This window comes from Pseudonaja textilis, chromosome 8 (genome assembly GCF_049901715.1).
Source record: "Pseudonaja textilis isolate UNSWEBS1 chromosome 8, rPseTex1.2, whole genome shotgun sequence".
Taxonomy (NCBI): Eukaryota; Metazoa; Chordata; class Lepidosauria; order Squamata; family Elapidae; genus Pseudonaja; species Pseudonaja textilis.
In genome coordinates, this window is record NC_141997.1 from 932,085 (window position 1) to 958,635 (window position 26,551).

Below are 26,551 nucleotides of genomic sequence, written 5' to 3' on the forward strand. Positions count from 1 at the left end.
GCCACTCTGGACTTTGCAGATTGGATGAAACCTCTGGCTAGGTTTGTGTCTACATAGTCCAGTAGCTCTTTCATTTCCTTAGGGGTCATGGAGTACATTTTTGGTTTTAGTAATTTTGCCCCTTCTATAAACTCTATTGCACAGTCAGTGTTGTGATGGGGTGAGGGGTAGCACATTGCATTCCTCCTTACTGAAGACTTGAGCCAGATCATGGTACTGGATTGGGATTTTAGGAATCCCTGGGGGCTGATCAGCCAATGTTACTGTTTGGTTCTCCTGACTCCCCTGTAGTTCTGGGCTGTCAATTTGGCTGTTATCTTGTTTGGGAGGTTTCTCAGGACCGAGTGCTAATTTAATTCTCCTATAGCCATCCTCTCATCTTATATTTGGGCACCATTTGTCTAGCAAGTCAAGACCCAGGATTACTGATTGGGTCATTTTTGGGACTACTATAAACCGGATTCTTTCACAGTGCTTCCCTATGGTTAGTTTTACTTTTTTGATGACTTGCATAGTTGGACATCCCCTTATCATGGATCCATCCACTTGTTGGAATCAAATGCAGGTAGTTAATGGTTTAGTTTCTATACCTCGATGGCTTGGCACACAAATTTGCCTTTCTCAGGAGGTTTTCTCTGTGCCCTTTTCCCTTTAGGGGGAATGGATGCTCTCACTTGAGGTACTGGGGTTGGTGCTAAGCACTCTGATGCTCGATGCCCTTGCTGCCTACAATGGAAACATTTCATGGAAGTTGGGAGGGCTGCTGTTTGACATCCTTCCCCTTGGCATGAAGCTGAGGGTTGTGTGAATTGCCTTTTGGGTTGTCTCTCAGCATTGCTTTTTCAGTGCTGTCTGAGTGCATTGTCACATTGCTATAGCCATCTGGTACCACTCATAGATTCTATCCTCAGGCAGCCCATGGCAAAGGCAGATTTTTAACAACTCCTCATCCAGGCTTTCTTGGAAATAGTGAGACCAATGTCTGAGATTAGTGGCCAGGCATCTGAACTCAAACTCTAGTTCTTTGGCGGGTCTACCCTTCTGCCTGATGATTATTTCTGCTTCTGCTTCTTGTGCTTGGGAAGAATCCTCAAAATGTGACTGGAGCTCTCTTAGGAAGACATCTACATTGTTTAATTCAGGAGCACCTTCATCATTGAGCTGGGTGAACCATTCTGATGCCTCTTCCTCCAAATTGTCTCCAATGAATTGGACTAGTTGTGCATCGTCACCCAGTTTTTTTACCACTTCAGGGCTTATCATGCATCTTGTGCACCTAGAGTCCCAAAGGGTTAGCATCTTCCCCTGGGTGCCAGATGAGGGCACCTGCAGCTCCACTGGGATGGTCATGGGGGCCACATGCTGACTTACCAGGGGGGCTTGTCCAAGTCAGTCTCACTCTCCTCTTGGGTAGTTGAAGCTCCCAGCTCCTTCTTGCCAGGAGGGGCAAACTCAATGACCTCCACCCCTTTCAGCACTTTTTTGCAGTACTTTGCTGACTGCTTCTTGGGCTTCCTGCCTCCAGCAGTTGTTGGCTTAGTGAGGCAAGCAGCTGCTCGGTGCCCCTCCTTCCAAACCTGAAGCACGCCGTGGATCTGCTGGCCTGCATTTGGCAGCTCTCAGGGCCTCTTTTGGGGCAAAGGGCTTCCTCCAGCTGTGGCTTCTATGGTGCCAGTCTCTAGCTAAATCAATTTCCACCTCAGCTGCCAACACATACCAGCATTGAAGGTCTCAGCCTCTACTGGCAGCTCTGATAGATGTCATCATTAAGCCCATCTTTGTAGCATTGCATCAGGGCCTCTGGGGACCAGCCATGCATGTGGAGGCCAACTCGCAAAACTCCTGGGTGTACTCAGCCACTGACCTCTGCCCCTGGTTTACGGTCTTCATTGTGATCCTAGTCTTGCATTCAGCTAGGATCCTCAAACCTTGTGCGAAGCGCCATCATAAACTGGTTGTAATCCTTCATCTGGCGGGCATCATTGTTGTGAAGGGTAATCCACTCTGCTGAGGTCCCTTCCAGGGCCATGGTGTCACATCTCACTTTGGCTGCCTCAGAAGCAAAATCCTCCCCATATTCCTGCATGAGATTCCAGACTTGAGCTAGGAAGAATTCCAGGGCTTTGGGATCCCCTCCGTATTTTACTCCCAGCAGAGGAACCTTTGGAATGCTCAATACAAATCTGAGTCTACATAGTAAAAATATAAACTGTTCGAAATGCCAATGCAACACTATCTATGTGCCTCTTTCTCTTAAAGCAACAAATTTTGAAAGTATATTTAAATTAACTAGGAGAGGCCCAGAAATCCCATTCATCAAGGGGAAAAAAAAGTTTCCTGTTGCCTCCCTGTGAATTGTTCTGTTTATCTTTGCTGAAGAAGGGGCCAGAGATCCCTCCCTTTAGCATCTTTGCATCTTTACTATCTCAAAAACTCAATCTACAAAACAAGAAAGAGAGTGTAAACCCTTGCTCACTGATTGTTTTCAAGAGGAAAGAGAAACTGCTGTTTCTCCAACCCAGGAAAAGAGGCCTCCTGCCAGTTTATTAGGGGTTACAAATCTATTCTCAGATATCAGCAACAGCTAAGCAAAGCAATAACCCTTTACTTACTGACTCTCAATACCACTTCATTACTTTCATTATCTCAAAACTTATAACTTTCTACTTCAAGACCTATATCAAAGATTAGATAATGATATCTCCAAATCAATTTCTTTAAAGTAATTAATTTTATCAAATGATTAATTGATTTATTGTTTTTATTTATTAATATGATTGAGTGTTTAGGGCATATTGTGTAATTCCTGAATATCTGATTAGAAAAATCAATGATTTAGTGAATTTAATTGACCAGTGTGTTTAGTAATTACTGTAATTAATTAGGCTGTTGCTTAGCAAAATTATTTGATTAGTGATTTGAATAATAGATTGATTGATTGATTTTAGTAATAAATAACCTTACTTTTCATTTGTTCTCTAACATATCAATTAACATTTATTAATTACCAAAATTCATTAAGTAACAGTCTACCTATCACATTAACTAGCTATTGTAATTGTTTAGTGTATTATTGCCATTGACCATGCCAGCCAAAAACTCCAAACCAAAACAAAAGAAAAATATATCTACCAATGACCTCCCAGACTCCTGCACATGTTTCAGATGTCTTGAAACCATCAATGAAAGTGAAATTTACATCAAATGCCGCCTATGCGACAATCTAGCCTACCCTGCCTGCTTAAACACAAACAAAAACCTAGCTGATATGGTTAAAAATTCAGATACATTCTTTTATCTATGTCCATCATGTTCTCCTAAGCAAAACAAACTGAGTCCCCTACCTGACAGAGTTGAAAGCATAGAATCAGTTATTCACACAATAAAAGAACGCTTACCAACATGTTTTCAAACAACTATACAAGCAAGCCTAATCTCTCTTGAAAAAAAAAATACAGCACAGATAAATGAGTACCTATCAGTTCAAAATCAAATCCCACAACAACCACAACCAGTACCTCAACTACAATCACAACTACAACTAAAAATAACCACCAAACCACAGCCACAAACAATTACTATCCCTTCAAATAATTCCACAAATAATATCTGACATCGAACATGCAAACAAGCTAAATACACTGCTAACATGGGCAGCATCCTGCCCATATGCTTTTATCTTTCTTGGGGACTTCAATCTACCTCATATTAACTGGACCCTTAACGAATGTATAACTGAACCCATACATGCAGCCTTCTACAATGCAGTAACAAATCTGGGACTAGAAAAACTAGTAATCAACAACACTAGACTTAACAACTGCCTCGATCTCATCTTCTGCAATAGTTTGAATTCAATTTATGGAATACAAAATAAATAACCCTTTTCCAACAGTGACCACAACACGATTGACTTTTGTCTCAACATCCGTCCACACAAAAATCATCACAATGATGGAATCCACAATTATAACTTCAAAAAAAGCAACTATGATATTATAAACAATGATATTTTCACCCAGTTCGCACACCATTCACCGTCTCTTTGCTCCTGCACAGTCTTAGGTCTTCAGACTGTCCCCATCTTCATGGCAGTCATTTTAGTTACTGCTGCAGCTCATCTTTGGATGAGGGGGTTTTCTGTGTCAGGGAGGAGAGATGTAGGGCAGTCCCCCTTTCTTCGCCACCCCTCCAAGGTGGCTTGGAACCAAGCTACGGTGGTTGCGGACCACACTCTGACAATGATAGAAGTCCAGCCGGAGATATATATGTATGTATGGCTGTCAGGCCTGCCTCCATTCAAAACTCAAGAAAGAAAACCCCCAACTCCATTGAATTGGAAAAAAGGTTCTTTTACTAAGTTTGAAATGATAGCAGCAAAAGCAAGGCAAGATCTGATTCAAAATGTGCAAAGGTTACACATTGAAAGTCACCACAAATCCATCCCCCCAGGGTCCAGCACTAGGAGTCCAATCAACATCCAGTATGATATTGTGGTAAAGCTTTTCTTCAGGTATTTTATGCATCTGGAGTCTCAGGATGGTCGGTCTTGATAGAGTATAAACAACTCCACTCAGCAGTGCCATAATTCATGAGTACAAACCTCCCAGTTCTCATGGGACTGCTACATACCAGCTCACTTCCCCATTCCAAATGCTCACATTCCCCTCCCCATTTCTATGGCAGCCGATAGCAAGCACGCTGGAGAAACCCATGCTGGAGAATCCACAGCTGGTAATGGCAAAAAATAAAATAAAAAACTCCCTCTCCCTCTCCCTCTCCCCCTCTCTCATACATTTTATACATATATAAATTTATATCTTTTTAACCTCAAAAACTGAAGTCAATAATATGCAAATAAAATGTAATAATATAATAACATCATACCACCAATAAAATCTTATAGTATCCTTATTTTAGCACATGATTCCAAACAATAACCTAAGGACAAATGAGGGAATGAATGTAGAGTTGTTCTGTTAGCAGAATATTTAGAATCTAGGTGAATGTTCACAGAATGTGATAGTGTTATAATTCAATTATTGCTAGTAGTTTGTGATTGGGCAATTGTTATAAACATATTTTTTTCAGAAATACAATCAAGTTAGTTTAAATTTATATCAAAATTCATTAAGATCTAAATTAGAAATCATAAGTATTACATCTGGATTAATTGTCATAGATAGTAATAGCATTATGATTTGCCATTGAGTATTGAACAAGAGTATTATGCTATATTTTTATATATATTAGCCTGTGTAAAATTCAACTTTGTTGAATTCTAAGCTAAAGGTAAGTTTTGAAATCTTATGATTTCACACCAGCATGATTGAAAACGTATTGCTTTTGTGTATGGATCAGTACTGTGTACATGAACAAAGAAGTTTGGCTTCAATTATATTGATGCTACCACCATCTTGTATTTTTTATCACCCATGAATGCTATTATCCTCTTTAAAATATTTTCCATCACAATTAAATAATATTTATATCATTGACTAATATAATGATTGGTAAGATAATTTATAACTATTATCAGATCTATCAGATGAGAGTATGATAACTCAGTGCAGGCCACAGTTAGAGCTAATCTTATCAATAGTATAATTTAGCAACTTGTGTTGAAACTAAATTAGTTTTAATTGTTCAAAATCAAAAATAAAATAAATCTGTTTTAAATTGTTCAAATATGTGGAGCAATATATGGGCTTATAAGGTCATTTAAGGCAGCGTTAAAACAAAAACTTGTGCAAATGATCTATAGACACAGTTTTAAAATGCTGATTGCTATACTGACCTATAAGTGTGTTTTATCTGCATGTATGTGCCATGTGGTGGAATATAAATCACTTTCAAATTCCCAACAGATTAGTTGATGTTTTGTATTTTATATATATATATATTTTAAATCTTTTCTATGTAATCTTCTATAGTGTGCCAAAAATCATAAGGGAAACATATCTAAAAATAATTCATGCTTGTAAAAAAAAAACTATCACTGTTGATAAATTTGGTATTTAAAGACCAAAAAAAAGAGATTATATTATGTATACTTACTGTAACTACATCTCTCACAGCATTTTTTATTTGTAATGAAGGATAAGGAGATTGCTTTCTTGTTTAATTAGACTATTCGATACCTTGCAGGATCTTCAGGATGATATTGAGAGGCAGCAAACTGTTGTCAGAAATTTGAACATAGATGGAGATAAGATTATTCAGCAATCATCAGCAACAGATGCCAGCATTTTAAGAGAACAATTGGACGGTTTGAATTCCCAATGGAAGGAAGTCTGCAGGCAATTGGCAGAGAGAAAAAAGAGGTAGGGTAAAACAGATTTATTTTATTTTTGGTATTATATAACATATTCCAATAACAGTTACTGTGAAGGAGGTGTAATTTTATGTGTGTAGATGGATGACACATTCTGAGAAGACAGTTGAAAGTATGAAGACAGGGGTGGGATTCTACCGGTTCTGTCCACTTCTGTAGAAGCGGTTGCTCTGAAAAGCAGCAGAGAGCATACAATAGAACTGGTTCTATGTCTGCTGCTGTTTTGGCCCACCTGCCTGCCTGGGCTCTTACCTGACCTTTATTTCCTGCTTTTTCAACCGCAGCTGCTTTGCGCAACACAGCTGCAGTTGAAAAAGTAGGAAAAAAACGGCTTTTCCCACTGCTGTGCACTTGCACACAGCACTGCTCAGCTGTCCGGGCAGCTCAGCAGGTCATAAATTGCACTCGCGTCACTCATGTGACTTGCACATGCGCACGTGATGCAGAGTGACAGAACCTGTAGTTATACTGGTCGGATCCCATCCCTGTATTAAGAAGTGTCTTTTGTCAGCCTTCCAAGTATTGACTCCATTTCAAAATAGAACTTTGAGGCAGATTCTCAAAGAATAGTTTTTATTTAGGAGACATCATCTTGGCATTAACTGGTGGAAATCCAACTCTGAATTTTCCCGGGCTTTCCACCCAAATAAAACTGACAGTTTCACTTTCCCCCAAAACAATAAGTTACATTGTCCAATCCAGACACTGGCTTGGTTGCCTGGAAATTCCTTCCTCCACTTCCAGCCAGTCGGCAGTTGGAATGTCCTTGACCCAGGAATTAACTAGTTTGTTTTAGTTACCAAACTCCCCACTTTGGTTCCAAGCTTTGACAAGCCCAAAGCAATGTGAAAGAACCCCTATTAGAAAACTACAGAAAAGGAAAGAGGAAACCACCACCTTCCACAGCCAAAACAGCTTCGGGGTTGACAAGCTGCCCTCCCTATTGGAAGGAACCCTCCTGCAAAGAAAGACAGAGCACAGGTTAATTAAGGATTATTCCTAACCCCCTCTCCCTCCCCCAGAGGACCCTTTGGTTTTTGTGGGTATTTGTCATGGAATTGCTTCACTATTTTATCTGCATTCACCTTCCAACTCTTCACCCAGATTGCCTCCAAAATGGGGTATCCCTTACAGTGCACCAAATACTACAACTGACCCCTAAATATCCTCAAGTCTAATATTTTTTCCATGTCCATGGGGGTTGCCAGTCCAGAACAGCTTTGACTTTAGCCAGGTCCATCTCCATGCCCTTGTTCAACACTTGGTAGTCCATAAGACCACGCAGGTCTTATGGAACTCTCATTTCGACAGCTTTGCGCACGGCTTCGCTGCAAGAGAATTTTCCAGCACCTGATGAATCAGCTTCATGTGTTCCTCTAGTGCAGTGGTTCCCAACCTTTTTTTTGCCCCGCACCCCTAAAGAAATTTCACTTGAACCTCGCACCCCCTGAAATAAATAATAAATAAAAATGCCAACATATAGCCAATATCCTATTATTTACCTGGACTTTTCTTGCACCCCCTGGAATATCATCTCGCACCCCCAGGGGGTGCGAGCACCCCAGCTTGGGGACCCCTGCTCTAGTGTCTCAGGGAAGATAAGAATGTCATCTAAATACATGAGAACTCCCTTATTCAGGGAGTTCCCTGAACTCCCACTTCATTTATTAGCTGCATGAATACAGACAGCGCTCCTTGCAGGCCAAAAGGCATCGCCTTGAACTGGAAACTCCCTAAAGGGCAGTTAAATGCCATTTTCCACTCATCCCCTTCTTTGATTTGTATCCAGTAATATGCCTCTCACAGGTCCAATTTGGTGAACACCTTCCCATTAGCCATGTGAGCCAACATGTCCTTCATGAGGGGAAGTAGGTAGGTGTTCTTTATGCATATGGCATTGACTCCACTGAAGTCTATGCATAGCCTCATCAACGCATCTTTTTTCTCTTTAAAGAGGATTGGGGTGGCTACTCTAGATTTAACTGGTTGGATAAATCTGCGGGTGAGGTTGGTGTCAATGTATTCTCTTAGCTCCCTCATCTTCTTTGGGCTCATGGAGTACATCTTTGGCTTGGGTAGTTTAGCCCCGGGTATGAACTTTATGGCACTGTCTGTGGGGTGGTGGGTAGGTAGTGCATTACATTCCTCCTCACTGAACACTTCCGCCCGGACCCTTAATCTCTAGTGATCTGAGATTCGTGGGGAAGCAGCATTGAGATGGCACTTTGCTTGGCGCCACTCTGTTATTGGACTGCCCCTCTTTCAGCAACCTCTCAAGGGTAATTGGGCCCTATTCCCAGCTTTAGCTTTCTGTAACCATCTCCCCAGGAAATGGTGGGACCCCACTTGTCCAGCCATGCCAGGCTAGGATCACCGCTTCCTTCATTTTTGGTGCCACCATGAAGCAGATATGTTCCCAGTGTTAGACCATTTCCAGCCTTATTGGTTCAGTGAGGAGTGTGGCAGGGCTCCCACCTATCAGCGATCCATTCACTTGCTAAAATCATATGGGGTCAAGTCATTGTCTTCATCCTGATTCCCAGCTTTAGGACTGTGGATAAGTTGATCAGACAGTGGGTGCAGCTTTTGTCTATGATCATGTCCACTTTCCCCTGTGCCCCTGTCTTAGGTGCCACTATTTTTGACTGGATGGCAAATGGGCAGATGGCTTCACTTACCATCTGGTCATTTTCACCTTTGTCATCGGTATCATAGGTCCCCCATTTGGGGGAGGAGAGACCTCAACGGCCTGCAGGGCAAGGCTTCCTCTTTCCATCATCCTTGGTGGTGACTTCGTTTCCCTGACTGGCTTGGTAGTCTCCAACTGTGGATGGGGTTTGGGGACTACCAAACAGTCCCCCACTGTCTGGAGGCCCTGATGACCACCACAGGCATATTTAGCAGGCCATGGGCGGGGCCCTTTTGGTAGCTCTTTGGATTCCCAAGGCAAGGGTTGTTGGCTAAGTGGGCACTTTGGAGGGTTGCATTGAATCTGTGACAGAGCTTCAGGCTGAGGGTGCAAAGGAACCAGCACAGTGGACTGCTGTAGACTGCCACCTCAGCAGCATCTTGGCGGGCTCCATTCGAGGCCCAGGCTTTCATTGAGAGATGCAACTTTGGACTCCCAGTATCCTGATTCCTCCGGACCCAACATGACCCATGGCCAAGGGCCTTGGTTGCTACCGCGAGAGCTTCCCATGGGCCATATTGAGGCTTCTCTCATTGGCTCTCTCATTGGCTGCAGCCTGAATTGCCAACTGAGTGGTTGCTTCCTGGGCTGGCTTCAGATTCTCGGCATGGCTGCGAGCCAATAGGGTGAAGGGGCTGGTGTAAGGGGTAGCAGTGGTGCTGGAGTAATGAACCACTCTACCTGAAGCCTACCATAGCTAGGGTGGCAAACCCAGTTGGTCAGCACTTGTTCCCTGGCTGGGATATCAGGTGATCGGGCTGCTGACTCCCTCCATAGCATCCCAGCAGATACTGTTCTGGTCTCGGGCTCTGGTTGTGTGACTTCATCCAGAGCCCCAACTCACTTGGGCTGCCATTGGCAAGCGGCTCCCTCCATGGCATCCCTGGGCAGTCCCTCACTTGTCCCCGGAGGGAACTTTGGTATCAGAATCTGTCCTCCTATCAGCATGAGTGGCATCTTGATGCAAACTTTAGGCTGGGTGTCCGCTGTAGCTTCCGCTAACCGCTGCCTGCCTGAGGGGGTCTGACACCTCTCCAGGCAGTCTGCACAGCAACTTTTGATGTCTTCCCCTTCTTCTTGCATTCTGCAATCTTCCGTGAATCTTTCTGCTTCCTGGGTGCACCAAGTGAGCAGCCAATGCTCAGGACCCTGGAGAATAACTCCCATGGGAGTGGAGAATTTTGGAGAGCTGGCTTAACCTTCCAAGTATTGACTCCATTTCAAAATAGAACTTAGAGGCAGATTCTCAAATAACAGTTTTTATTTAGGAGACATCATCTTGGCATTAACTGGTGGAAATCCAACTCTGAATTTTCCCGGGCTTTCCACCCAAATAAAACTGACAGTTTCACTTTTCCCTAAAACAATAAGTCACATTGTCCAATCCAGGCACTGGTAACTCCTTCCTCCACCTCCAGCCAGCCGGCAGTTGGAATGTCCTTGACACAGGTATGAACTAGTTTGTTTTAGTTACTAAATCTCCCCCTTCGGCTCCAAGCCTGAAGCTACATGAAAGAACCCCTATTAGAAAACTATAAAAAAGGAAAGAGGAATACCTCCCCCCCCCCACACAGCCAGAACAGCTTCAGGGTTGACAGCTTTAGGACTTGGCATTATATTATATTAGAGTTATTAGAGATTATATTAGAAATTAGTAGCACATGTTAAGTTGATTCCTGTCCAAATTCATTTTCTGAAAAAGGGCTACCCTAGTCACAAGTATTTTTTTATTTATTTTTTTATTTTTGTCAATTGCTTACAAGGTAATAGGTATAAGTAAAAACATAGTTATGAATACATGGATACATATGAGAAAAATAAAAAATAAAAAAAATAAGAAACAATAAGACAGGGACGGTAGGCACATTGGTGCACTTATTCACGACCCCTACAGATCTCTTAGGAAAGGGGTAAGGTCGATAGTAGACAGTCTAAGGTTAAAGTTTTTGGGGTTTGGGGAAGAAACTACAGAGTCAGGTAGAGTATTCCAGACATTGACCACTCTGTTGCTGAAGTCGTATTTCCTGCAATCAAGTTTGGTGCGATTAACCTTGAGTTTGTATCTGTTGTTTGCTCTTGTATTGTTGTGGTTGAAGCTGAAGTATTCATTGACAAATAGGACATTGCAATGTATGATTTTATATACTATACTTAGATTGGACCGAAGGCGGTGTAGTTCTAGGTTTTCTAGGTCTAGAATTTCAAGTCTGGTGTCATAAGGTATTCTGCAACGAGTAGAGGAGTGGAGAACTCTTCTTGTGAAATATTTCTGGACTTTCTCAACTGTTTTGAGATATGTAATGTGGGTTCCAGATTGATGAGCTGTATTCGAGTAATGGTCTAGCAAATGTTTTGTATGGTTGAGTTAGTAGTGTAATATTACCAGAGAAAAAGCTACATAAGATTAGGTTAACAACTCTTAACACCTTTTTGGCTATGTAGTTACAGTGGGCTCTAGCACTTAGATCATTAGAGATGAGTACTCTGTCAGGTCCTTGACAGAGTTTGGATCATGAACAAGGTCTTGACTATTCAGCCTGTATTTTATTTTCTGATTTTGTTTGCCAATATGTAAGACAGAGCATTTATTTGTTGAGATTTGAAGTTGCCATTTATTTGATCATTCTGGTACATAGTCAAGGTCTTTTTGAAGGGTAGCAGTATTGTCTGTAGTGTTGAATAGCTTTACATCATCAATGAAGAGGACACAGTAGCTCTTAATATGATCACAGAGGTCATTTATGTAAGGATGAAAAGAGTTGGTCCTAGAACACTGCCTTGGGGGACACCACTGTTGACAGGTACAGAATTTGATAGGACGCTCCCAATTGTGACCATTTGTTGTCTGTTTGACAGGAATGCTTCTATCCAGTTATGCAGGTGTCCAGAGATACCGTAAGATTTTAGTTTTAGGAGTAGTTTGTCGTGTACCCCTGAATCAAAGGCTTTACAGAAGTCTATGTAAATTGCGTCTATTGCTTTGCCCTGATCGAGTTGTGTAGTCCATATGTTTTGCAGTGTAAGAGTTGCAGATTACATGATAGTTTATTCCTGAAACCAAATTGTTTAATAGAGAGTAGGTTGTTTGTTTCAAAGTGGAGGATGATGGATTGGTTAATAATTGATTCCATGACTTTACAGGTGACGCAGCATGAAGAGATTGGTCTGTAATTTTCAACTAGCTGGGGTCTCCCTTTTTGAAGATGGGGATGACCATGCCTTGTGACCTTACTTTTGGCAAGTAAAGATTTTTCAAAGATTATGCTTCGAGGCTTGGCTATGGCAGTAGATAGCTTTTTTAAGAAGTAGGCACATATTCCATCCGGTCCAATAGATAGAGATGGTTTTAGATTGCATAGTGCTTTTCAACATTGGCTTCTATAAAATCGATATGTATTAGATCATTGTAGTTGTCTGTGGTTCGACTAGGGCATGGTCCATTGTTGTTTACAAATTCTGAGCCAAAGAATGTGTTAAAGAGGTTGGCTGGTGTCATTGTTGCAGTCTTTACCATTAGGTCCTTTCAGGGGTGGGATGGACCTTGAGTCTTTTATTTGTTGTTTACAAAATTGTAGAAAGCGTGGGTGGAATTGGTGCGTAGAAGGTTTTCCTCTTGCTTAATGTGATAATTGGTGCATTCTGTCTTTATCTGGTGGCATTAAATTTTTGTATCAGCTTTTGATGTTGGCAGCGTGAACAGATTTGTTTTTCCACCAAAGTGATTTCTTTATGGATTGAAGCTTCCTTATTGTTATGGGTAATTTGTTTTTTTCTGGTTTGGGGAGTTGTTATTGGTATATATAATTTGATGATTCTTTTGACTTCAAATAAAAATATGTTGTAATGGTCTTCAACAGTACTGCATCCAGTGAATAGAAATGGCCAATCAAGAGATGAGAGATCATTGTTTATAAGATCATAGTTGCCTTTTTTGAAGTCATAATTGGGGATCCCGTCATTGTGATGATTTTTGTGTGGATGTATGTTGAGACAAAAGTCAATCATGTTGTGGTCACTGAAAAGAGTTCTTTAATTTGTATTCCGTAAATTGAATTCAAACCATTGCAGAAGATGAGATCGTTTTATGTTTTGAGTGATGTTGGATTCGATGTAGTGGGGTTGGATGAGAAGTTGCGGGTTGTGTGACTTTCTTTTGATGCAATCAGCACAGTAGTCAATATACAGGTCCTTTTCTCCATTGTCTAGACAGTTTTTGAGTTCTGCGTGGAGTTCACGGGAGTTGATTCTTTGCAGTATGGATAAGTCTGGTCTTGAGCGAAGTTTTTTATGGGTGGGATTGGATTTTGCAATGGCATTTATTGTATGAATGAATATACGTTTGCTGGACTCATTTTTGCAAACAACTCTACAAAATCTTGGGGCCACAGAGCCGTCGTTGTATTTGTACCCAGAGCCATCTCTGGTTATTTCAATGATATCTTCAAGAGAGATGTTTGTTGTATTTGAGTTGCTTATGATATCACGAACTTTTGTGATGTCATCTGATTCGCTGATGTCTTTGAGACCAAATAAGATGGCATTTGGACGTTTCTGATCACATTCCATGATGTCTCTGATGAGTAAGGCGATATTATTTGTGGAATTATTTGATGGGATAGTAATTGTTTGTGGCTATGGTTTGGTGGTTATTTTTGATTGTAGTTGTGATTGTAGTTGAGATAGCTGTTGTGGAAGTTGTGGGATTTGGTTTTGAGCTGATGGGTAATCACTTATCTGTGCTGTATTTTTTTTCAAGCGAGATTAGGCTTGCTTGTATAGTTGTTTCAAAATGTGTTGCTAAGACAATCCAACATCACTCAAAACATTAAACGATCTCATCTTCTGCAATGGTTTGAATTCAATTTACGGAATACAAATTAAAGAACCCTTTTCAGTGACCACAAAGTAAACAGATACCAGTTTTAGTAGACATTTAATAGTGAGACATAACATTTTTGTCCCGTACCACACACGTAAACCATCTTTTGATCAAGATGGACCACCAGCAGCAACAGCAGCAGCAGCAATTTCACCAACAGCTGCAGAATGAAAACCAGGCTCTGCAACAGCAGGTGGCCCAACTGACTAATCAACTTGCTCTGCTGCAGGCTCATGCTGCTCCTCCTGCCCCTCCCTGTCGGAAATGCCCAGTGGCTGTGCCGGATAAGTTTTCTGGGCAGCCTGAGATGTTCCTGGCTTTTATGGGACAGTGCCAATTGTTTATGGCTCTGAGGCCGGAGGATTTCCCAGATGACCGGGCTCGGGTGGGGTTTGTAATAAGCCTCCTTTCGGGCTAGATGGGCCACTCCTTTGCTGCTCCAGAACAACCCGTTATTAACGGATTATCAGGGGTTTTGGCAACACATGCGCCACATGTATGAGGACCCCATACAGGTGCAGACGGCAGCCAGACGTCTGAAGGAACTTTGCTAAGGGAAGTGCCCCCTGCAGGAATTCATTTTGGAATTTTGGCTGGTATGTCTGGATTCCAATTGGAATGATGCAGCCTTGATGGATGCTTTTCAGGATGGCCTGTCAGATGAGCTGCAGGATGAGTTAGTTGGAGTGGAACCGGCCTCGACCCTCGACGCTCTGGTGGTGCAATGCTTGCGCATCGATGCACGACTTCAATGGCGCAAGATTCAACGCACCATCCAGGAGCAGCCATCCACATCAACGTCTCTTGTGGTTCGCTAACTATTACGAGACCTTCATCCTGGGTTTTGCCAAGCTGATGGGTCCAAAACCCAGCTCCTTCGAAAGAAGGTCAAGTTCCAGTGGGGGCCCCCGCAGCAACAGGCTTTTGAGGCCCTCAAGAAGGCCTTCATTGCAGAACCTATCCTGAGGCATCCTGATCCGCATCGTCCTTTTGTGGTGGAGACGGATGTGTCCAATATGGCTATTGAGACTGTGTTGTTGCAAGCCCCAGTGGATAGAGCAACTCTTTTTCCCTGCGCTTACTATTCCCGGAAACTCACTCCTTCCGAACGCAATTACACCATCTGGGAAAAAGAGTTGCTGGCTATCAAAGCTGCGTTTGAGACTTGGCGACATCATCTTGAGGGGGCTTGACACAAGGTGGAGGTCTGGACGGACCATCAGAATTTGGAACACTTGTTCACGGCGAGAAAATTGAACCAGCAGCAGATCTGGTGGTCATTATTTTTTGCCCGGTTCAACTTTTCTGTGACCTATATCCCCAGTGGTCACAATTGGAGAGCGGATCCCCTGTCCCGCATACCTGAGTACCTTTGCCCCGAGAGCCCCCTTCCTCCACGGACAGTGCTGCCAGCAGAATCCTTGGCCGTAGTCCAGGAACGGGTGGATTTGCGGACTCAGGTGCGAGAGGTGCAGCGCCTAGACACTTGGTCGCAGCAGAGGGCAGGGGAGGTTGGACCCGACTCCCCATGGACATTGGAGGAGGGTTTACTCAAGCATCGGGGCTGGTTGTACATGCCCACGGGACCGCTTCGAGCCCTTATTATGACTATGACAACCCTGCTGCCGGCCATTTTGGGTGTTTTTAAGACCCTCCATCTTATCACATGGACTTTTTGGTGGCCTCAAGTCTGGCATGATGTCCATGCCTATGTCACATCCTGTGTACTGTGCAGGCAAGCGAAGGCCGTGATTGGTGCACCTCTGGTCTTCTTCAACCTCTGCTGACTCCGGAAAGACCATGGGGAGCGATTTCCATGGACTTCTTGACTCATTTGCCATCATCATCAGGATTTACGACTGTACTTGTGGTGGTCGACATGTTAACCAAAATGGCCCACTTTATTCCATGTTGTAAATTGCCCTCAGCCCGTACTACTGCCCTGTTGTTCTTGCAGCATGTTTTTCATCTTCATGGTCTGCCGGACAGGGTAGTTTCAGATAGCGGTGTCCAATTTACTGCCCAATTTTGGAAGAGCCTGATCACTGCATTGAAGGTGCAGGTGTGCTTATCGTCAATGCATCATCCAGAGACTGATGGTGGGACGGAGAAGGTGATTGGCATTCTCGAACAATATTTACGTTGTTTTGTCAATCACCGACAGAACAATTGGGTTGCTTATCTCTCTCTGGCGGAGTTTGCCTTCAACAACTCCCAGCACACCTCCACCCAAATGACACCATTTTATGCGAATGTGGGTTTCCATCCGCGGCTTTTTCCATTAACGCTCTTAGATTCCCCGGTTCCCGAGATGCAGGAATTCTTGTCGGAACTGCATTCTGTTCAACAATTGATTAGACAGCAATTGATATGGGCCAAGGAGGACTATAAGAGGTTCGTGGATCACTCTCGCCAGGCGACGCCCCTGCTGGCTGTGGGAGACCGGGTGTGGTTGTCCACAAAACATCTTTGGGTCGACCGCCAGATCAAGAAGCTGGACCATAGGTTCATCGGCCCCTTTCCTATCGAGGCGGTCATCAACCCCGTAGCCTATCGACTGACTCTACCGTGCTCCATGCGCATTCATCCTGTCTTCCACCATTCCCTTTTGGTTCCTGATGCCCCTTCGTGTGGCCTCTGACCTCCTGCTGCTGATGTTCCATCACCTGTACCCGACGATGATACCGCTGTTGACGGCACAGTGGTCAGCATTCGGGATTCCCGCTGGCTGAAAGGACGGTTCCAGTATTTCATTGAGAGGCTGGGGGATGGACTGGAGGCCCTTTCCTGGGTGGATGCTTCCACGTTCCACGCCCCGGACTTTATACAGAGCTTCCATGATCAGTTCCCCTTGAAACTGCATCCTGATCATCAGACTCAGGGGAAGGGCCCTGCGGTGAGGGATAGTGTTGTGGCTCCGAATCCTGAGCCTGCATTGTTAGAGGAGGAGGATTCGGAAGATGATGATGAGGAGAAATTGGGAATGCCTTCCTCCCCAGGACCTTCCTCTTCGGCAATGCCTTCCTCCCTAATTATGCTTCAGGTTTCGGCAGATAACCGAGAGGGACAGCCTGAGGCTAATCAGGAGGAGGAGGGAGCAGCCTCTGACAGAGAATCAAGTAGACGAATGCTGGCTTGATGCTAGGCAGCATCGCAGGAAAAAGTGTGAGCTGCAGCGTAGGAGGCGTGGACGAATCAGAGACACCCCACAGGGAATAAAAGTGGGTGTGTTTTCTCTGGGAACTCTGTACGGGACAAAGTGTGAATTTTCTGTCGAGCTTCAGTGTATCTTGTCTCTTGAAAGCTTTCGTGATTAATGTTTCTGATTATCTTGTCGGACTTGGCAGGCAATGTTTGGGATACTGCCAAGAACATTGCCTGCTTAAAGGGAATTAACTCTGTAAATACTGAATCTTCTTGCCTGCCTGTATTTGATCGGAGTTTTGGACTTTTCATCTTCCTTGGAAAGGTGAGACATAACAATTCCCTTCAATACAAAACATCACGTACTAGGAAGAGCATATTAAGCTGGACTTATGCAACCTGATGTACAAAACAAACACACACATATTTATGCTCTGGACTAGACATTGAATGCATGTAAATCCATGAAAAATATGTGGTAGCACTGGGGAAAAAAGGCAGTAAAATCACTCTAGGTGTAGGGACAGTGTAAAATATTAATAAATGATAAATAATGGAACAATTAAAAATAATAGCACAGAGTTTTCTCTCTTTCTTTACCTTGCTATTTCTTTTTCTTTCTTTTGTTTCTTTCTCTCTCTCTCTCTCTTTCTGATCTCTCTCTCTCTCTCTCACACACACACACACAGACACCTGTTCATTAAGGCCTAAGAAGGGGGTGAATAAGTGGGGAGGAGGGACTTCTAGGTTTCTAGGAAGAGGCACCCCTGGAAGCTGCTCTAACTCTCCAACCACACAGATCGCTGATCAATTGGTCATCAGTGTTTAGTGTCAAGAATGGCTCCTAATTGCAAATAGGATCTCTTTGCAAATTCTATTTTAAGGCGATAAGAAAAGATGTGATGGATCAGATGAAGGTCAGTCTAAGATTGACAGGGAGCACACAAATCCCTCTGGTTCTCCCTGGTTGGTCAGGCGAGGCCATACAGGCAATTTTCCCCCTCCCCCCCATTGGGAGGATGGAGGGGAAACAGCTCCCTGGGGTGTGGGGTAGGACAGGGCTTATTGAACTGGTATCTGGATCTCTTCTGCCACGTGACCTATGGAGACAGCCTTTTGCCTTATTGCAAGGATAAGAGTTTTTACAAATGCTCCAAGAGCTTCCAACCCCAATCAGCTTGGGGTTAAGTGGCAGAGATCTGTCACTTCCCTAAAAAATTGCTCCACTGAAATGGAATGAAGCTGCACAAAAGAAGCCTGCAGAAAGCATGGATAATTCTGCTCTTTCAAACAGTTTTCCCTTGGAGCATTTCCAAACAGGCTGTCCTTCAAAAGCAATTATAAACAATCCATTCAGGGACAAACTGAATGAACCCACTCCAGTCAGCAGTGGGGCAGTGGGATAAGGAAGAAATCAGCCCCCCCCCTCTCTCACACACACTCTCTTCCTATTTTCTTTCTTTCATTCATTTCTTTCTCTTTCTCTCTGATCTTTCTTTTTCTTTTCTCCCCCTCCCCTCCCTCCCTCCCTCCCTCCCTCCCTCCCTCCCTCCCTCCCCCCTCTCTCTCTCTCTTGCTCACACACACCTGGTCTAGGAAGAACTGAATAAACTCATGAGCAGCTCCAGTCAGCAGAACAGCTCCAGTCAGCAGCGGGGCAGCAGGATAAGGAGGAAATCAGGGGACACCCCCCTCCAGCCCACTCTTTCTCTCTCTCTCTCTGTCACACACACACACCGCACTCTCTTCCTATTTTTTCTTTCTATTGTTTCTTTCTCTCTCTTTTTTTTTCTGATCTTTCTTTTTCTTTCTCTCTCTTCCTCTCTCTCTCTCTCTCTTGCTCACACACATGCACACACAACTGGTCTGACTGGGACTGCGCAAGAAGGCAGAAAGTGAGCAGTTGGGCAGCAGCTGTACTCACTTTGTTTATTTCATTTCCCAGCAGTTACGGTGGCATCGATGGCAATATTCCGAGAGGGCAGGATGGGCAGATGTACCAGGGCTGCTGCTGCTGCATGTGTGCACCTCCGCCACTCCCTCAGCCTCAGCACAGTGGAGATGCCTCTCAAGGGCCACATGCCCACCCGCTGGCCAGGCTGGGAGGAAGTGGCACTGGGAGCAGGCAGAAAGTGGCCAGCTCATGCAGCCACTGTGGCCAGTCACTTTGTTTATTTTGTGCCCTGGGAGAGCAGCAAAAAGCCTGCTTGGATGAGGAGGAAGGAAAGCCCTGGCCCACCCATTCTGGCTGGCAGCTCTGCTCCCCTTGCTATTCTATGTTCCAGCACACTGGCCAGCTCAGACATGGGGGCATTTGATGCCCCGCTAGCAAATGCTGCCCCACCAGCTGCTCCTGCTGCTGCCTAGAGCAGTTCTTGCCCATCTCTTGCTGCTGCTCTTTTGGGGAGGCACGGCTGCATGTTTGAACTACCGCCACCCTCTTACCTGCAGTGGTGGCAGGCTGGTCATCATGCAGGAACTTGGAAGAGAGTAAGGGGAGCAGAGGCGCCGGCATGGAAGTCCACCCCATTGAGCTTTCTGCATCAGAGGGACTTGCCCATGCACCTTCTCCTTGCAGAAAGTCCTGGCCTCATGTGTGCACATGTGAGGTCCCAGGACTTTCTGCTAGGAGACGGCGCATGGGTTACTGGCTCAGTTTTAGCTAGCAAAGAGGCATCAACTGGGAGACTTCTTCCACCAAAAAAAAGCGGTAGTAGCTGCAGGCAACTCACAACAAGGGGGGGAGTGAGGTGCGGGTTGGTGGAGAGCCCAGTGGCTCTCAGCCCTGGCTTGCCTTCCCTGGCAGTCAGCCGCTGGAGGAAAGTAAGGTTGCGGCCATGGATGACAAAAGAGGCGGTCATAGGGAAGGAAGCAAGGAGATTAAGGGCCAGGCCAGGGCCTCTGAAGGAGGGAAAAATAGGCAAAGCATCGCACCTAAGGGAGAGCAGGTGGCGAGTGGTGGTGGCTCCGGGGCAAGGTGGAGTTGGGGAATCATGTGTTCCCTGACCCAGGGCCTCAGGGAATAGCGCACATCCCTGGGGCCCCAGCCCCAGCCCCCAACCCAAGGCAAAGGCTTAGCAGGCGGCATGCATTGCTTACCTTTGGTGAGCTGAGCCGACCAGGCATCAACAAGGCAACTGGTGAGGCAATGATCTGGGCCATGTGGTGAAGGCAATATATATATAGGGTGGGGGTGTGCGGGGTGAGCATCGAACAGCCAGAAAAGATGATCGAGTATCCGGAAGGGGAGAGCGACCATTAGGCGACCATACTGATTCTGGGGTGTGGCCAGCTAGAAGTCGCTACCAGTTTCACGAACCACACCAACTTCTTGCTACCGGGTCACTGGAACTGGTGCGAACCGGCTGAATACCACCTCTGGTTCAATCCATCTTTTTCTTGATGTTGTCTAACTTTTCCTTATCCTCAAAACACTATATCTATATCTTCTTTCAGTTGTGCTCTTTTATTTTTAAGTACACAAACATTATTAAAATCTATTTAATGCACATAACTGTTCTTCTTTGCACTTACTTTTAAATTATATGTCAGTTCCTCACCAGACTCTCTTTATTATTCCATTTACTGAAAATATTAGAAGTATTTATAATGCAACCAGATTTTCATCCAATATTTCAAACAGACCACAAATTTTTCCTTCAGTAAATGCATTTAAATTACTCTTGTAATAAAATATTTAGCACTTAATTGCAGATGGAGAGGTTTAAATTCACCATTTATAACTGTTACTGTCACATACTGAAATAAATCCTAGCAATCATTACACTTGTAGATAAACAAAGAAATAACAGTTGAGATATTGAATGCCTGAATAAAGCATTTTTAAACATTGCTATTAAGATAGGAATCTTTTTTTAAAAAAAATGTAGGATTACTTTAATATTCCAAGAAAAGAAAATATCTGTATTTCAGGGTTGAACTATAGAGTTCTTGGAGCTCTTTGAGCTTGGTTGTTTCCTTGAAGATGTTTCATTACTCAACTAGGCAATATCATCAATGCAAATATAGGTTTGCTTCCTGTTTATTTGCTGTAGCTCAATTTTGGTGGAATGAATGATTTCCTCCTTGGTGGTTCTTTGATTATTGTTTTCTGCCTGATTGTATGACTGGTGTTGATACCTGCTTATCTATTGGGTGATGAAGAACTGTGTTCTAGTCTTTTTGTTTCTTTTGTAGTTTTTTTTAATTGTCTCTTTCAAGCAACATGAAAATATAATCTGTCTCTAAGTGTCTATTAATGGCTGATTTGCCTAAATGCCAAGCTTCCAGGACTTCTCTAGCATTTTTGGATTTGGCTAAGTCCAGGGGTGGGCTACTGGGGGCTTGCAGAGGCTCAGGTGATCCTCTGGCTAAGACTCTGTGGGGCTTGGCAAGCCCCCAAATCCCACTCCTGGCTGCCCCATGCTGGTCACTGGAGCCTTATGCAAGAATGAAGTGGCCTTCATGCCACATTTTGCACTCAAGGCAGCCCTCACCTTCCGCCGCACAAGTTGGGAGGACAGAGATGAGAGAGAGAAAAGGGAATTCTCCCCTTTTCTCTCTCTCATCTCTCTCTCTTTCATGCGTGTACACACACAAGCAGGATACCCTCTTGGGCCGGGATCATGACGGCTCAACAGCAACTCCTCCTGCTGCTGCCACCACTGCACGCTCACATGAGTAGCTGGCCATGCTGCGCAGGAGAGCCAGAGCTCTTCTCTCATTGCATTCAGTGGTGGCAGCTACTCCTCCTTCCTGATCTGACACAAAGGGGACCATGGCTGGAGCTGAGCTGCCTGCGGAATCATAAAAAGGAGCCAGTCACAAATGCACTGCCCAACCACGGTCCCTTTTGTGTCAACTCAGGTGAGAGAGAGAAAACAGCAGAAAAAGAAAGAAAAATGGGAAAATGATGGAGGGGGAGAATGAGAGAGGGGAAAAAAAGAAACAAATGAGAGAGAGAAGGGGGATAGGGACACAAAAATGAGAGTGATCTGGAAGGAGAGAATAAGAGAGAGGGAAAAAAGAGGGAAACAAATGAGAGAAGGAAGAAAAAGAAAGAAAGAAAGAAAGAAGAAAAAACAAAGAGAGAGATAAAGAGAAATGAGAGAGAAAACAGGAGAAAAAGAAAGAGAAATGGGAAAATGATGGAGGGAGAGAATGAGAGAGGGGGAAAAGAAACAAATGAGAGAGAGAAGGGGAGAGGGAGAGAAATGAAAGAGTTGGAGGGAGAGAATGAGAGAGGGAACTAAATAAGAGAGAAGGGGGAAAGAAAGGAAGAAAGAAAAATAAAGAAAGAGAGGGAGAGGTGGTGGAAAAAGAGAGAAAAACAGAAATGAGAGGGAGGGGGACAGAGAAGAGGGAGAGACCCATTTCCCACAGAAAACACCAGGAGCAACAAAACTTTGGGTAGGCATGGCTGGTGGGGGGGGTTCATGTGACTGGGTGGGAGTGGCATTGAGTTGGCCACACCCACCCACCATGCTCACCCAGGTAGTCATTAGGGCAGTGTCAGCCTCAAGATCTCTTCGGGTACCCCAACTACTATCCATCCCCTTTATCTCTCCCTTAGTTTCTCTACTGCTAGGTTTACTTCTTTCGGCTGTCATTAGCAACGGGGGGAGGGGTAATTGTGGGGGGAAGAGAGCTGGAGGTGTTTTGCATTCCTTTACTGTGGGCAGAAGAAGGGGGGGATTTCTTCTTTCCAACTTTCCATTTCCTTGCTAGCCTCTATCCTTTTTGCGCAGCTGCGAAGTCTTATCAAAATATGTCAAGGTCAACGGACAGAGGCCTCATCACCACCTGAAGATGCTCACATGATCATATTCAGAACTTTTAATTGGAAGAGACTTCTGGACTTCGGGGGTGGGAACAATTCCATTTCTTTGTATGTGTGATCTATGCAAATTCTCACTTTCGAATTCCATTTGTAGCTTCCTTTTCATCTTCCAGTAAAAGAACTTTGCTCTGAACCATGGAGTCCGAGTATTTCTTTCTTGGATTTTGAAAGGAGCACACATTGACATTATTCCGAAAGTCCCATCAGCCCACCCGGAGAAAACACCAATTTTTCTTCCGAGGGGGTTTTCACATCATGTCATCTCCAGCCGGCGAGGAGGATGAGCAGGGAGCTGTGGGGGGGCAGCCAATGCTGTTACCAGAGATGCCAGTCACCGATTTGTTAGCTGACCTTACACTGGAAGAAACTCCAGCTGAGATGCCCAGATGGTCGTTAGGAGTTGGATGGAGAGATCCGGAAGACCCCCCCCCTCCTGGAATCACTGTAAGCCGAAGAGGTGCGAGGGAACGGCTGTGGCAAGAGGGGGAGGAGATGGAATGCAGGCTGGATCAAGCCGGGAAAAGCTTTAAGGATGCTTCTGAGAAAACCGGCAGGGCTCCAACATATGAGGGGGAAGAGAGAGCGAGTTCAGCCTGGGGAAGTCGGGCTGCCACCACCCCCCTGGCCCAGCCCATGCCAGCGCAACCACCAGCCCCCGTCTGGGGAGCCCCAGCAGCGGGGGTAATGCCTAGAAGACGCCACCTGCCCTCCTTAGATGTGAAGTTTGGAGGAAATCCCAAGGATTTGGGGCTTTTCCTGGTGCAGGTTGGAAGCTATATGGCAGAATATGAAAGGGAGTTCGCCTCTGAAGCAGCCAAAGTAAGATGTGTTACCAGAACCCTGGAGGGGATGGCAGCTGACTGGGTGGTGACTCTGTATAATGATAACTCCCCCCAAACTGCGAAGCCTTGATGTTTTCATGACTGCCTTGAGGAGGAGGTTTGAAGACCCTCTGGCGGAGAGAAGGGCCAGGATTAGAATGAAAACCATAACTCAAGGGGGAAGATCAGTTGCTGACTACACCCAAGAGTTTAGACAGCTGGCATATCGCGTCCGAGGCTGGTCCCAGGAGGCTCTAATAGAAGCCTACAAAGATGGCCTAAATGAAGAGGTATACCACATGTGCATCTCCAGAAGGGATCCGCATGACTTGCAGTTGTAGTACCTGCTAGTGGAAGAAGTAGAAATAGATCTAGCCCGAAGCAGACGCCGAGGAGGCCCTGCATGGAGCAACCTGCTCCCTCCCCGACTCCGAGAGATCCCTAAACCCCGAAGGGGAGGGGTGATGACAAGGGCCAAATCCACTGCCTGTTTTCGTTGTGGGAAGGAAGGCCACCGAATTGAGGATTGTCGAGTCAAACCAGATCCAAAGAAGGGACGGGGCCCTGGAAAGAAGCCCGAATCCTCCCCAACCAGGCCTCGCGAAACCGGGCTAAAGATAGGGGAGGTTGTAGAAGTCGCTCCCCCAGCGGAAAAGGAGCTGGGACCTCCGACTCCTCCCGACGAGAATGAAACCGACTCGGAAGACGACATCCCGGTAAGTCCTAACCAGGGTCCCCTTACCATCCCCATTAAGCTAAAGGTGCCCACATCGGGTACCGAGGGGGAGATGTTAGCCTTATTGGACTCGGGGTGCACGAGGTGCCTAATTAGTATGAAAGTAGTTAAAGGCATGGGCATTGGACTAAGAAATTTGAAAACGCCCATATCTTTTTGCCAATTGGATGGGTCTGAAGCGGGAGGTTGCCCTGCACGGTTCATAACGGAGCCCTTAGAGATGACCATGGGAACTCACAGCGAGACCTTGTGTTTTATTGTGGCTCCCAGGATGGAACAGTCCCTAATCTTGGGGTTGCCCTGGCTTTGGAAATGGAATCCCCAAGTGAACTGGAGAAAGGGGTGGATACGGATTCGTACTGACCAACCTCCGGAAGGGGAGGAGCAACCCTCCCTGGAACCGGGGGAGAATCCCCATCCGAAGCCCCAAACCCCTGCTGAGACAGCTTCCACAGGGGCTGAGCGCATAGAAGGGGAGGAGAAAATCCCGAAAGAGTACTGGGACCTAAAAGAGTTTTTTAGCGAAGAGGCCTCCGATGAGCTCCCTCCCCATCGGTCAACCGACTGTAGCATCGAATTTCTACCGGGAGTGACGCTACCGAAGCCAAAGATGTATTCGATGACCCCAAGGGAGTTAGAGGAATTGAGAGCGTTTATCGACAAGAACTTGAAACGAGGGTTCATCCAACCTGCCAGACCTCGAGTGGCGGCCCCTGTGATGTTCCGCGATAAGAAAGATGGCTCCAAGCACTTGGTGGTGGACTATCGAAATTTGAACGCGGTGTCCGTGGAGAATGTGTACCCCCTTCCTCTAATGAAGGACATGTTAGCCCACCTGGCCAAGGGAAAGATCTTCACGAAACTGGACTTGAGGGAGGCTTATTACCGAATCCGAATTAAAGAGGGAGACGAGTGGAAAACTGCATTCAACTGCCCGATGGGTTGCTTCCAGTTCAATGTTCTCCCGTTTGGCCTACAGGGGGCACCAGCTGTTTTCATGCAATTGATCAACCAGGTGCTTCACGAACATTTATACAAGGGGGTTTTGGTCTACCTGGACGATATCCTTATCTACTCGGAGACCAGAGACCAACATGTGAAACTGGTACGGTCCGTGCTGCACAAACTGCCAAATTGTACGCCAAATTGTCCAAATGTGAGTTCCATCAAGAAAAGATTGACTACCTGGGATATCGTATCTCACCCGAGGGTCTCGAGATGGACCCAGAGAAGGTACGAGCCGTATTAGAGTGGGCCCCACCGAGAACCCGAAAACAACTTCAAAGTTTCCTAGGATTTGCCAACTTTTACTGGCAATTCATCCCATGCTTTGCTAAAATAGCCATGCCTATCACCAACCTCCTAAAAACAAAGGGAGAAACGAAGCCAAAGCCCAGTCAGCCGTTGAAGTGGTCTATGGAGTGCCAAGCCGCTTTTGAGAAGCTAAAAAGACTATTCGCTGCAGAACCAGTGCTAAAGCATCCGGACATGGATGTCCCCTTCGTGATCCAAGCTGATGCGAGTGATGTGGCGGTAGGAGCGGTCTTACTTCAGTTAAACGAGAAGGGGACACTACAACCGTGTGCCTACACCTCCCATAAATTAACTGACACTGAACGTAGATGGGCTGTCTGGGAGAAAGAAGCTTTTGCAGTCTGCTGGGCTCTAATGACCTGGAGGCATTTTCTGGAAGGCGCGAGGTACCCATTTGAGGTTTGGACTGATCATAAAAATCTGGAGGCCTTAAAACGCCTCGGAAATTATCTCCTAAGCAAGTTAGGTGGGCCCAGTACTTCAAACGATTTAATTTCTTTCTGAAATACATCCCAGGAGGAAAGAATTTTATGGCGGATGCTTTATCTAGGATGCCACAATACAACAGTGTTCGAAAAGAAGTGATAAGTCCGATTGTGCCCACCACACAGCTGGCAGCACCAGTGGTCACCAGAGTGCAAAAGAAGAAACAAGAGGCAGATCTGTCCAATGATTTGATCGAACGATTTAAAGAAGCTTTGAAAACAGATGAATGGTTCCAGGCAAATGCAAATAACTGCACCGTTAGAGATGGGTTAGCCTGGATGGGAACGAAGCTGTATGTACCAAAAACAT

General features: G+C 45.1%; 1 protein-coding gene across 7 annotated transcripts in view; it reads left to right on the forward strand.

Annotated features, from left to right (window-relative positions):
• DMD (dystrophin) overlaps nucleotides 1-26,551 on the forward strand; it is a 1,342,375-nt gene that overhangs the window by 640,214 nt on the left and 675,610 nt on the right. For all 7 annotated transcript variants that reach the window (XM_087938163.1, XM_087938162.1, XM_087938165.1 and 4 more), the window contains exon 44: nucleotides 6,148-6,323. In XM_087938163.1, coding sequence (XP_087794289.1) covers nucleotides 6,148-6,323 — 176 coding nt within the window. The remainder of the gene's footprint in view (nucleotides 1-6,147; nucleotides 6,324-26,551) is intronic.